This window comes from Ruditapes philippinarum, unplaced genomic scaffold (assembly GCF_026571515.1).
Source record: "Ruditapes philippinarum isolate M1 unplaced genomic scaffold, ASM2657151v2 ctg956_1_1_1_1, whole genome shotgun sequence".
Lineage (NCBI taxonomy): Eukaryota > Metazoa > Mollusca > Bivalvia > Venerida > Veneridae > Ruditapes > Ruditapes philippinarum.
In genome coordinates, this window is record NW_026858848.1 from 73,070 (window position 1) to 88,123 (window position 15,054).

At 32.3% G+C, this 15,054-nt stretch overlaps 1 protein-coding gene across 6 annotated transcripts in view; it reads left to right on the forward strand.

Annotated features, from left to right (window-relative positions):
• LOC132754476 (synaptogenesis protein syg-2-like) overlaps positions 1–15,054 on the forward strand; it is a 146,153-nt gene that overhangs the window by 71,313 nt on the left and 59,786 nt on the right. For all 6 annotated transcript variants that reach the window (XM_060745104.1, XM_060745105.1, XM_060745107.1 and 3 more), the window contains exon 5: positions 8,945–9,085. In XM_060745104.1, the coding sequence (XP_060601087.1) occupies positions 8,945–9,085 (141 nt within the window). The remainder of the gene's footprint in view (positions 1–8,944; positions 9,086–15,054) is intronic.

Below are 15,054 nucleotides of genomic sequence, written 5' to 3' on the forward strand. Positions count from 1 at the left end.
TCTGATAACTGATCTGGATTGATAGTTCTGGACGCTTTAATCATCATCAAAGGGTTGAGTGACCCCAGGGACTGTAACGTTTTATTACATTACCTCTGACAGTTGTTACTTAGCTTTTAGATTTAATTGTTTGTAAGCCATATTCTCCCCACAGCCTCTCAATTAATCAACATACCTTTAGTTACAATGCAAAAGGAAAGAAGGTGTTAACATATCATTTTCTTCATTAGTGTTAATTATATCTAGGAAGTGGGAAATCAAATACTTTAGTTCTGTTTAAAGTGACCTTGGCATGAAGCTCTGAAACATTATTGTATATTAATGATGATAAATGGATGATGGTAGTTCAAATAGGTGGAATCTAAATTTAACCTTTATGCCTTTCTGAATTTATGTAATGAATAAGTTTTGCTTTGAGTTTTTAACTTTCTGTAGTTTTCAAAGATTTTATAGAATCAAAATTTGTAACTTGTCATGAAATTGCAGGCTGGTCACGCCTGTTTGCAAATAGATTATCAGTCATTTAAATATTGCCAGTAACGTTCTTGGATCTAAATCTTCAGATTTTTCATTATAACAATGGTATTAAATGTATTCAAAATGTAAATTTTTATAATGCAGGATAGCCAAACCTGATAACAAAAATGACCAGTTTAAAATTAGTCATACCAAAAGTGACCATTTTGAAATTTCTTGTTGCCTTACAGTCATGGGATAGTTCCACAACTTAGGTCAAAAATGTGTCTTTTTGGGTCATCTGATTATTAGTTGTGTTCAATCACAATACTAAGCCTTTCCTGTGAGTCCATGTACACTTCGACTTCAAACCTCTTTCCCCTAAAAAATCGAAGATTTGCCAGCTATTTCGCCTTTCATATATACTATTAAACCGAACACATGCTTGATTAATTCTTTACCTGACTGATCAGTATTAGAAAGGACCGAATATAATGTTATATGTCAAATTGAAATGATGGGATAAACATGTTGGTTCAAACCCATTCTGGTGCAAAAATTATTAGTTTTGTATCAATAAATAGCAAGTTAGTTTTATAGTGGCTAGACCATATGATGTTAGACATCTGTTATGATGAACATGAGGATTTTAGCCATTAACAGGAAAATGAAAGTAAAGTGTTATAGCTACTCTTCCATTTCTTTTTTTGTTTTTTTCTTCATTTTACTCTTAAAAAATGCTTAGAAATATTTCTGCAGATGTACCAAATAACTTGAACTGTAGTATATTATAAAGCAATACATACACTTTATTATGCAATACACCTATGTGAAACAGATTGTGTGTATTTATAGAAAAGTGATGTCTGCAGACTACATTGAAGGTTTGGAATTCGGTGAATTGTCAAAAAAAATATTAATAATTGATAAAAAAATTGCACATACTTTATGAAATGTGATGTTGAACAATGATTAATAACTACTCAACTCTACAGATACACTGTGATATAAATTTAAAATTATGAAATACTGAATTTTTCAGTAACACTTTGAATTTTCATTATTAGAAAAAATCTTTATTATATTTGAAGCTGATATTGAACATTAAAATTGTTATCACTATTGTAAACTGTTATAGTTACGTAAAATTTTCATTAAAAAAAACAAAAACAATGTTACAGCAACAACAATAAATAATATAAAACATCAAGTCATTTTCGACATTTTGTATGTAACTCATTATGTCCCCCTGTTTCTAATTTGACCAAAATTGCTAAATTCATCAAGTTTTGAAGCTTTCTTTTGTTATTTTCATATTCAACCCTTAGTTTCCCCACATTTGTGATACAAGTGAATTATTTGGCATTTATTCCAGTAAGAAAAGAAAAAAAAAGAAAAGAAATAGTTTTTTCTAAGTAGATCAACGTTTTTTTTATGAAATAAAAAGGTAAAGTCTTTCTTGAAATTCAAAAAAAAGAAAAAAATGTAAGAAATTTTGAAGACTTCTCAAGAATTTAGTCTCAATATTTATAAGTTTCAACTGGTTGATCAATCTCAGTGTGGCATGTTGCATGTTTAATACCTTGTCATAAAACTTCTTTGTAAGATAAACAATTTGAAATATGTACAAAATAAATATCAGGGTATCCATGATTGAAAAGATTATGCTTGAAGATGAATGATTGAAACATTATAAATTAACAATGCACATTTTATAATGCCTGATAATTTCATAAAATGTTCCAAGAGATTTTTTATTGGTGACGATAAGGACTTTGAATTATTTCCTGCGTGGAGGCTGTAACAAGCTGCAAGACTATTCAGGTACAAATTTGCATATGCACAACTTAATTACCCATAAAACTCTTAGTATCTTAATTGCACTTGTCCATTTTTCAATCAAGACAAAACCATTCATCATTTTGAAAGAAAATTTCAAAGTAAATACTGGCTGTGTAGAATAAGTTCTGATTGAAAAGCCCCACAATGCAGATCATAAGTTGCCGGCACAGGTAATGCCGCCTGTTCTTGAACTTTGCTGGGCTTGTGGGTTGTAGTTTTTGCTGCCAGCAGGCTATAGGTTTAAGTTTGAAAGTCAAACATTGTCAGATTTGATTCATTTTGGGATTTTACACATTGTGGCTATCAGAACAGAACGGATTTTATCAGATGTACCATCTCGGCATGACCTGCTTGGCCTGCAACAACTCCTTTATTTTTGTCATGATATATTAATCAGTTCTTTAGCTGTTGTAGCACATACTGTATTTGTGTACTGACATTGATGATCTTGTTAACATTACATTATCATTGCCTGACTCCTAACCATTAATTAAGTAAGATGAAAACACACCATTAATTGAGTTAGGGGAAAAAACGACAACCAGATCTGGGTCTTTGAAATGGCTGAAACATGAAACTTTGTTGAATTCCTATTAAAATAAATAAGTGTGGGTAGTAATTAAAGAAAAAGTGATCATTCATGTTCAAGGTAATTGATGACATGTAAGATGTGATCATTAAATTGATGGGGGATAAAACCAACCAGATTAGGGTCACAAATGGTTGGAAACTAGGTAAAAATTAGGCTTTTATCATCAACACCTAAAGAGCCAAGCTGATATTTCATTTTCATTTCTAAGTTAATTAATGAGTTATGTCAGATCTGGTTTAAATCAAAAGATGTAATTTTGTAATGAGGAGAGATGCAGATAACATTTTTTCTTTCCAAAGTAAAAACAGGAAATATGCAATAAAAAGTCATTTCCCACTAACAGAAAATATGCAATAAAAGCACCCATTTCATGTTTGCTAAATGTTTACATCATATGAACTGTTTAAGCTAATAGCCTTAGTGAAATTTGTTTTATTGCCAATATTATGCGAGAGTAGCCTAAAGGTAAGGGTCTATAGATGGAGGGTCTATAGATTGAATAGAAATCTTGTTAATGTTGTGTCCTAGTTGTATGTGTTCTTCAGACTTGATGACTATGTGCTTGATAGAAGGTTATGATTTTAAGACTGGTTGACAAGTTATCACTTTAACTTGACTAGCAAGGTTGTGTCTTTGGCATAGTATTTCAGTGAAGCAACCCGGTTAGCTCAATAAGTAACGCGTTAGACTATGAATCTGGCCATTCAGGCTCAATTTCTTGACAGTGCAGGTCACTTTTGTTGTTATTGATAATGAAAATCTTTTCTATGTTCATTCCCACTGTACCTCTGCTCTGGCATATACAGAAGTTTCAGATCCAAATTTAGTACAGATACAGCTAGTACAGATAAATTGCTTGACAGCCTTCTCAGGATCGATGCAGTGGCTAAACAGAGCTCTGGTAACTTCAGTGTGGGTTACTGCTTTGATCCAGAGTGAAACTTACCAACATCACCGCCACATGTCTATGGCATAGTATTTCAATGAAGCTATGTGTTTTTGGCCATTTCTTTTGCACCAAAATCGTGCTTCAAGCCTTAGTATCTGAAAGTTTTTTTCTCTACTTACCTTTGAAAAAACTTTTACAAAACTGAAACTATCAGCCAAGATCTGATCGTCAGAGCTGCAGACAAACAAAATGGTTATTTTTTTGTGTGACAGACCACATTATATTGTTTAGATTTAAACATTAATTAAGTAAAAGCACATTGTACCCAGTTACATAACCATGCCCAGTGACCTGGAAGTTTCATGCAGTCAGATCAATCAGAGGAACTGATAACTGATAATGGAAAATAAGAAGAAAAAATCTGCCTTATGGTCTTTTATGTCTAGCCATTAATAGTCTATTAGAAAGTAAGGAAGTGGAGGACGGGTTTGTAATGATGTGTGATAATGGAGTCAATGAGGCATGGTAATTATCAGGGTATAGGATTCCGATCTAGGGTGTTTATGATAATGATGCCATCTATTGAAGTGGAGATAATGAGTTAATGTGGGAGATGTTAATCAGTGGCATTGCTGCAGCTGTCCCTGTCCAGTCTGTCCAGTCAGATAATACTAATTGGTTCTATGAGCACACTTCCCTATCCTATGTTTCTACTTATATTGTATATACAATTGATGCATTTTAGAATAACTTTGAGATTAAAGTCAAAATCCTCAGTTTATGCTTTAGTTTATGTTAAGATGATATTCTTTAATTGGAATAAGTTCAATTAAGATGTATGATTATAATTATAATGTAAATGTCTCTCATTTTTTAAAATTTAAAAAGATTTTTGTATTTTGATTATCTCCCTTTTATAAAAGTGATAATTACCATTAATATAATTAATTAAAGGTATTTTTCTGCTTAAATTATCACCCTTTTGAATACATATGGTGAATAGGAATATGATTGTCTAGTGTTTCTATTTGGTTGAAGAGCTTGATTTTTTTCAAGGAAAATTCCTGTCTTCTGTAATTAATAGTATAAAATCATTTGGAGAAAAAATTCCAATTACTTTGATTTAATTAATCTGAATTAATAATAATTAATCTGATGGGTCTTCATGGTCAAGTGGTTAAATTGCCGATTTCAAACCTAATGGCCCTCTTTTTCACAAAGGTTCAAATCTCATCAGGGACTGGATTTTTTCATGTAAATCAAGTCTTAATCATAGTTGGCTCACAGACAGCCTGCAGTGGTTCTACACCAGTGTCCACTGTTACAGAGAAGATGAATTCCTGAGGTCTTTCTCCATAATTATGGCCTTCAGAGTCCATGATTAACTAAAAACTCAACATTAGACATATTTTGTATTAAAATTCAAAAGTTCAATTGTTCTTGCTTTATAATTTATAATATTCACCTATGACCCATAAAACACCGTTAGGACTGCCAACAGATTTTTTTTATGTAAGAAAGTCTGGAATTTAAAACAAGGGGTGTAGTGTTTATCTTATACAGACAGATGATTAAATAAATTAAACAAGTGCATTTTAGAAAAGTAGATATTTGTATATCAGTTATCTCAGAAGATCCTGCTAATTCTCCGAGAAATTTAAAAAATCGGGCCTGTAGATTGTCTGGATTTTTTCCCCCCTCTTTTTTTTTTTCCCTCGGAAATTGAGGTAATTGTGTTATAGTGGTTTTGGAGTTGTGTGTAATGTTCTTTTATACATTTTTATCATTTGAAAAAAAATTGGTCGCTCAATTAAGTGAAATGGTCTCAAATGTAATAATTGTGATGGTCAGGGTTAAGTCTTTTCCTTGACAAGAAGCCAATTACATTGATAGTGTTTAGTTTCAGACATAACAACAAACCAAGAAAGAATTATAAATGGCCCGATGTTGTTGGCTAGTTTGAGATATATGATCCAATATTACATATTAATTATATTTGTATAGCAGATAATAAAGTGTTCTATAACTACATAATATTATTCATCAGATAAATGACACTGAATATGAAATCATTTAGAAATTTATCAACATTTTTTTTCCAAGCAGTATTTTATAAGAATGTCCAAAATTAATGATACATTTCTATAGTTTTTATCAATATTTGAAATACTTCTGAAAAATGTTTTAATTGTAGATCAATTCACTTTGAAATCACGCTGATACTATAATGGTCAGTTTGGCAACTTCCCAGCATTACTCTGGGGCTGCCTTCCATCTGTACCCTTGTTGTGATGCATGAGCAGACACTTGAAACTGCTGAGCTTGTAGGTGACGGTAGGTCTTACCTGGACAAACTGACTGAATAAATTTGTGTTTCCTAAAGACAATTTGTAGTACCCACTGACCTACAGCAAATTAGCTGGAAAGCTTTGTCATAATGTTATGTTATTATTCACCAACATTTTAAAATCATTGCACCAAAAAATTCCAAGCATTAATTCTAAAGCGTAAATTGCACTATTGCAATTGAGAACAAAATGGAATAATAAAATTGTGAAGATGAAGTGGTAACTGCTAATGACAAAAACACAAGGGTGGGAGTATAATTTACAACAATTTTCTATTAAATCGCTTCATGTTTTATTTCCCCTCCTAATAAAAGTCAAGTGAAATTGGGCACTGTAATGCAAACCCATGAATTTTGATTCCAAATTAATGAAATTCAGACTCCACATTTCTTCATGAGGCTTCCCTGCCTGTTAAAGATAGCAGGGCTGTTTTGAATAAAGGCCAGCATGAATTTATCATTTGGTTTTGTTTTTGTAATGTTCAGCCAGTTGAAGCTGTGATTAGGGCTTAAACTTAACCTGCTGGTGAGAAGTGAATATACTCCATGCCACCAGTGCAGACTAAGATCAGCTGAACATCTGTACCATGTGGTCATAATCTGCACTGTTGGCTATTTAGTTTATACTTCCTTTTGAATTTTCACTAGAAAAGATGAATGGTTTTGTCCAGATTGGAAGATGGACAAGTCCATTTAAGATATTGAGGATGGTTAGGGTTAAATTATTCATTGATTTGAATTCAAAATCAGAAGTAAGCAGCCAAGATGATAGAATCTGGTCATACTGGTGTTTACTGTTTAGTAATATAAGAAGTCATTAAAAAAATTTGTTTGTATTGGTATTTTTCTTTGCACTCTTTGGAACAAGTCTGGATCTAAATTCAGAAATTAGGAAAAAGAAGGAAAAACATTCTCCAAAGATGGCATCTGATCTCTTTTGTTATACATCTAAATACACTACATACATTTTGTGTGAAGTGGCTTCTTAAAGTTTATAAAATTTTAAAATATTTGGAAATAACATTTTTAGCATTATTATACAATATTGGTGAATTAATTCCCACAACTTCTAAATTATTCTTTAAAGGCATGCCTGACAACCTGCAAAAGGGTTGTATTTACTGTGCCCTAAAGCGCTAATGTATTAACCCTTTGTACAAAATGGTCTTAAAACAGGGGTTTGACTGTATGGTATCAGTATCGTGTCTGGTCGAAGCTCCCAACTACTCTATTTTAATAAATCTTTTAATGTAATGGATGAGTTGACATTGCTAAAAGCCTATTTTGACTGTTTAAATGAGATTTAAAGGCAAATAACAAAATCATGACTGAGCGGTATTAGCGGTTAATTTAATTTCAATAATGAGCCATGCTGATTTTATTGGATTAATTTGAGACAAAAGGGGAGGGGGGCATCATCCATCCATCACTAACGGAGACTTTTGAGATGTAATAGACCGTTATTACTACCTTATAAATCATACTGTGACACAGCAGGTTATGATGAGGAAAAAACGATTGTCCAAATAAAAAAACGATTGTCCGAATATAATCGCAAAATGTTTGTACCGTCTGTTATATTAGATTTTGTCATAGTCAACTTTTTATATTAGCACTTTAATGACTGGCAATGTAATGCTAAATGTGTCCTACATTAGTTATAGAGCATTCCAACTGTGAAGTGCTTTAAGAACGATTTGAACAAAGCATAGTTTTTTGACCCGTTTTAAATAAAAATTTCAATTTTCAGGACATGTAGCTTCTAAAATATGTTGCTAATTTTCAAATCTATTAAAGGCTTTATAAAGACAATAATCTTCAGTCATTATGAATTTAAATTATCAACCCAAAAAAATTTTTTAACGAGACTTCCTTTTATCTGCTTTAACATATTTTTTAGCATCCAATTCCAAAAATATTTCCACAAAAAATCTTCGATTACAAAACTGCATAAAAAATTCACTACAAAAATGGGTAAATATTGAGAAAATTCAGGAGGGTAGAATCAACAATTTGATTTTCTTAAAAGAAGCTTTGAATTTTATATAAAAGTTTAAAAAGTTGAAAACTTATGGTACAATGCACTGTGACCTATTTTCTATTGTCTCTTGAAAAATCTTGCCTTTTCAGCATTTTTACGTAGGGTTAGATAAATATAGAGCTAGATGGGGAAAAAGTTGGTAAAACGCCGAAGTTATGAATTGTTTGTTAAGTTACCAAGTTATATGTCTTTTTTTTGGAAGATGCCTATTACATAATTATAGCGTATGGCAAATTTTCTCGTTTGTATTGTGGGCAGCACAGACGACCTGTCTATTACTTGTCTCCGCGTCATTTATTTCTGGAAAGTATAAAATGTCTTCTGATTGCAGGTCAAATAACGGGAAAAAAAAATCGAGACAACAATCAAATTCAGCTATGATAGTTATAATGATGAAAAGGTTTAAGGTTTACGATGCCCCCAAATTAATTATTATAGATATTTAACGAATGTAGAGTCATATAAAAACAAACCATCTGGCTTAAAATTTTTTTTCGAAAGATTTAATTCAATATGCCATTTAGGATATTTTAAACTGAGGGCAGGAAAGGACTAAGAGAAACCGTACTTCACAGCCTAATAGGTTAAGACTATTTATTAAAGTCAACTAGTTTCAATCATAACAATGATCTTCATCATGACCATAATATTTTTGTACATGTTTAAACTCTTTGAGTATACAAATTTTGCAGCAAACTCTTTAACTAATCCATGTAAAAATGTAATCTTCATGTTTGATTTATTTATTTATAATTTGTTGTTATTGTTGTTTTCCAGCAAGTGGGCTTCAGGAGTTTATAGAACGACCTCAAGATCTCAGCGTTGTAAAAGGTCAAACAGCGGTTTTGAAATGTGCCGTAACAAACAGGGTCGGAATGATACAGTGGGGGAAAGGGGAGATAAATCCGATCATGCTTGGTAAGTTGAAACTAAAAATCTTGTTAAATTGAATATTTTCAAGGGGATGTGTGGTTAAGCTAACGTGGCCTCTTATCCCAGGAGTCTTTGATGTCTGGGACATGCCTATACTTCTAGTTCTAGGGAAGGTGTTGTCATGGTAACACAGCCCCTAATCCAAGGACTTGGTGGATTTAGATGCCACTGTCTGGGGTCATGCCCATAATTCTTCATATAATGACATTAGTACAGATATAGTAGGTTCTTGTAGTGTACTCCAAATAAGTTGCAAGCTTTCTTCACTATTGATATCTTTCTTAATAAATTATTGAAGTTTGTGAAATAATCACTGTACTTCCTGCTCGTTATAAATGCATGTTTTATCAATTTATTCTCCCCTTAAAATTGTCTTGGTATATAAATGCCTTATATTTATTAAGTTTTTATTCAATTTCCCATTACATGTAATTCTATTTGCAAACAATTGAAATTCACAGCTGAGACATGCTATAAATAACCATGGGAATAAAAGTACTAGTAGAGTTTATTACCCTTCCAGAAATTTTCCGCCTTTTTGATTGGATATTGATCACCCGAAAGAAATTGATATAACCGAGCCAGACGGGTAATATACACACTAAATTTCCCCGTTTGGTACCCAACGTTGTAAACAATATGCGCTGAGGTGATGCGCGTACGGTTCGATTTTACGCGGTGTAAATTCCGATTTAAAAGCACTTTTTAACTGTCAAATGATAAATATTTACCAAAGTTGAGTAATGATACATATAACCATCAGTATCGAAAACAAATATGACCTTGTGAAAGCTTGATATTAATTACAAAAAAGCGCGTTCAACAGACTACTCCTTTTCTATTATTTACTTTCGTAAGGTACGGGAAAAATACGTCATGTATTTATGTGACGTCATGTTGTGACGAAGAGGTATCCTAAAGGGAATCTTATTTTGACGTTTCATTTGAAACACCAATGATTTTTTTAAAAATCGTCTAAACTCGGCAGGGGAAGGGTAATAAAATTATTATTTTGGTTTTGGAGTGATATATGTGGATATATTACCTGTCAAGATAAAATATCACCCTCGCCTAACGGCTCGGGTGATATAAAATCTTAACAGGTAATATATCCACATATATCACTCCAAAACCAAAATAACATATAATGTACTTTTCAATGATAAATTGTTTTATTTTAAGAGGTCATGTCATAATAGTCCTGTACTTATGAAAATGCATTCCAACGTTTCTTTTTCTGTGTAGCGGAGATGTAGTATTCAGCATTCAGCAAGTGTTTGGAAACATTTTGTTGACAGATTCAGAATGTGGCCAAGCAGTGAAAAATTAATGTCACAAATCAGATCCTTTCTATTGCATTACACTTGAAAGTTACACAAAACATCAAAAAATATTCGTAGAGAAGTATTTGGATGTTATCCAGTAAACAATTTACGCGATAGAAGATGAGGTACCTGCATAACTAGATCTGTCGATTACCCACGTTCCCCCGTTTTAACAATTATACAAACAACGTAAAAGCACTTAAAAAAGCATACTTATTGTATGGAATGCAACGGTTTTTTTATACATCGTACACAAAAAATGGCTGTCATGCTATTTGATGCAAGATTAGCCAAAGATTACACGACATTTACATTGACGTTTAAATTAAGACAACGTTACTTACTTATGTTGATGCATTGATAAATGTAACTGAACGAGGCATTCGCAATATCAAGAAAAATAACTGTTCGCAACCTTGTCATTTTCATTTGCCATTGTCAGATTCGGGGAATGTGCAGTGTTTGTCATATTACAGTATCGGAGGGTTATTTATGCATTAGATGCAGTAACAATCTGGTATACACATGGAATGTTTTAGCATGTTCGGAATTATCTCGGAGTTGATTTTTTTGTATATATATTTTTACACAGATTTTGTAAATGCTTTCGATAACATGTCAAAATAATGATATGAATACAACAATATGGCTGTTGTATTATCATACAGATACATAGTTACCTGTCAAGTCCAATATCATAACATACACAATGAATTAATTATGTTTTAAATACTGTACATGCTTTTTATTGTTGGCATATTTTTTGCTGGTATTTTCTCATTAGATGTTGTATGTTCTATAGGGAAGTGATGGGAAAAAAATACCCCAAAAATCATTTTATATGCCCTTTTAGTGAGGTTGGATGGAGAATGAGAAAGTGCAGAAAAATTATGTTTTTGTTTTTTGAATTTTTATTTACATGAGGGTACCGTATAGTAATAATTTAGTGTTTTTCATCAAACTGTCAGATGAATTTTGGTAATATTAATATTGGTAAACAAAGGCTTTATATATAAATGTAAAGCACCATTGAACAGAAACTTCTGGTTACTTTGTCTGAATTTTATTACCCATCCTAAAAAACAAGGGAGTGTCAAATCATAGAAATGTTATTCTTTTTAATTGGTTTGGTTCATTCTTTTAACTTATTCTAAGAATCCGGTTGAAAGTAAACAATGGTAAAGTTGTTAAGATTTCTAGATATTTTTACATTGGAACACTGTTATCTTGACTGGTTAACAATTTACAGTACATCATTTCTGGAAACCAAATAAAAGAATTGTGTTAGGTAAAGTTGATGTGGGTGTTGAACAGCATGCATTTTCTACTTAGCATTTTGCTTTCTATCATTGAAGATTCTTTATATATCTAAATGTTTTATTCCCTTACCATTTTGAAAATATAACTTACAAGAGTGTTGTGAGTTTAAATTTAAAGTAGTTATATTGTTTTTATTATAGGGGATTTTAATTCATAACTGCCGAGTGCTGAACCTTGAACACCCTTGAATTAAGAATGGACTGTTCCAATATAAAAGTGGACATGTTCATTACACTAATTTGAAGGGGGAATAGGTTTAATATAATAAAAGAGAACAATGGGATTATCAGTATTGACATTGCAGTGTCTTTATCTTGACAGGATATAAGGTTTTCCCTAGTCAAAAATCTGGCCACCAATTTCATTAGTCTTTAATCAAGTTTGACAGATTTCTCAGTATGCAATTTTTGTTGCAACCCCAGGGGAGCGTTTCAGGCTCATTTGCAGCTCTTTGAGCCTCTTGTAATAATTCATTAAAATTCCGAACCCATCTTCATAGAATTGCCAGTGCTAAGCTTCTGGAGAAATTGCATTGGAATTGACATAGTGTGCACAATTTTTTATAAAAATTTTTTTTTGAAATATCATCAAAAGAATTAAATTATTCTGAGCACTTTTCAAATCTGTCAGGACTGTCTTAAAATAGATCCCATTTTAATGCAGGTTTTAATTGGAGTTCTTTAAGTTATGAAAATTAACGAACATTTGTGTTCTTGTAAAAAAGAAAAATCTTGGGGGGCGAGTTTGATTTTAAAAAGATTATGAGAAATTATTGGGAGTATCACCCGTACTTTACTTATTAAGATACGTTCTCGATTAAAAGGTATCGATTTCCAAAAATAAACGCTATGGATTATTTCAATGATTTTATGACTTTTCCTTCCGACAACATTATTCCTCGGAGGCGAAATGTTTTTATTCATTTTTAATATGATTTTTTACGAGGCAATCAGAAGAAAAGCTCTTTTCTGAGAAAATATCTGATATATTGAGGATCATTATTTGATTTTGATTGTATTGAAACCGGAATGCATTCTTCTTATATCGTACCAGACATCAAGTTGGTGGGGGAAACGTTTTTTCTAATCAAATCAATATCACGGGGGACCGATAAATAAGCATTTTCTTCGCTTGCAAAACTCATAGAATGTGGACTAACTGACATTGATTCGGTCCTATATTATTTGAATCAAATAGATGCAGAATTGAATATCTATGGAGATTTTAGTCCAGTGATTTATTTACTGAGGAGATCAATGACTTTATATAGAGTGGATAAAATGCCTGATAAACATCAGGTTATAGGTCAGACTGCAAAGACATTTGACACTGTAAGTGTTGAATACTGTGAAAGAGGTTGAATGTTGCTTTATGGTTACAGTATGTGACTGTATAGAGACTGTATGATGATAAAGCTTTTTGAAGGACCCGAAAATAGAAAATCATCATGATGCAGTGTTGAAAGAATTGTTAATAGTGTAATAAAACAGAATATACATGTTAATTAATTGCATAGACTCTCTCTTAAAAGGTTAAAATGCAGTGGTGACATGGCTGATTGGTTAACACGTCAGTGTACCGTGTGGATTCAAAGCTGCAACTTCTGTGGGCAAGAATCTTTACACCAATTGCTTAGTACTGGTTGGTTCCAGGAACAGATTCGAAATTGTTTCATTTAAAGCTTTTAGTTCCAATACAATCAAACTAAAATTAATTTGTATTAACTAAAAGGTTAAAATTTTCTTGGCCAATTTTCATTAAATTATCATGTAACAGAGAAATGTGTGACAATTCTGTACATATTTAATGCACAAGATCTTGAAAATAAATTTTCTTCCGACCATATTCCATGCTTCTAAGCACCTTGTAGTCATCAATGGATAAAAAGTGATGCTGCAATCATCTCAGACACCCAGATTTTATTGCTTTAATATCAAGCTCTCCCTTGCGATGATTTGGAGACAGTTGCTGTTGTAAGTATTATCTTAAATAAAGGAACATGGATAAAATGATTTACCATTCATTACAAAATTTAGATTGATCAGTCATTTCGTCTTCTTTAATTTCAGAAGTTGGCCCTTACATCATGATAAGAAAGGTTTCTTTTGTAACACACATATTACACTGCCAAGTTTGTGAAATGGGCCTTTACTTTTCTGTTTGAATTTGGAGCGATAACTTAAAGGACTTTCGCTTTTTAAATTTTATTAATTACCGTAAATTCTCCAATAAACTTTCCTCCCCTATTAAACTTAAAATCTTGCAGGCTGACGAGACTCTTATACTGTTGATAGGTAAATTTTTGCACTTTTATTACTCAAATAAAATGTGTCCTATTCAAACGAGGGTGATATTGTGACACAAAAGCGGGATAATAGTTAACATTATGCTCATACCAAATTCACAGTATATAAACAAGTCTACTTCCTGTTAGCACAAGAAAGGTACAAGTAAAAGCATATAGGCTCCCAAGAAAGGTACAGTGATTGGAAGTCACCATATGACCTAAATTATGTTGGTGTGCCATTTAAAACCACACAAACAGTGATCGGAAGTAACACATGCTTGTAGTAGCCAGACAGGATACACATTGGATTGTATAGGCTGGCAAAATGGGGTACAGTGATTTCGTTTATATACTGTGAAATATAGTGTTTAATTAATATCCTCCATAGTACCAACTACCAGCTGTGTAGATAGGGGGAGACTGCCTCCGTGGCCGCGGGGTTAGAGTCGATGACTTCTAATCCAGTTACCTCTCTGGCGTGGGTTTGATCCCTGGGAGATGCTTTGGTAGTTTAGCGCGGAGGAAGGTAGTCTAGTACCGGTGTAACTCTCCAGGAACAATGGTTAGGAAACTTCCCGCCTATATGACTGAAATACTGTTGGGAAAAGGCGTAAAATGAAAGAAACAAACAAACAAAGATAGGGGGAGGCCTTATATTATTGAGTGGTTTGTCATATAACTTAATATAACAAGACAAGATATGACTATAATCAAATCTAATTAGAGGTGACCAATCCGCTTATTTCTTGTTCTGTAAAATTACTGAGTTAATAAATATGAGACAACGCAGCATCACTTAACTATTATCATGATAATTGTACAGAAATATGTAATTGTTTGTAATTGGTAATTGATCTGTCTAGATTATAAAAAGATATACAATCTTCATTATTAACATTCCAACTTGGGGCGATACTTATATACTGACTGCATAATAACTCATCAAATTCAATGATGATAGGGGAAAAAAAGATTTAACCCAACATGCTTGTTAAGCTGTTCATTACAATGATTTGATCTTT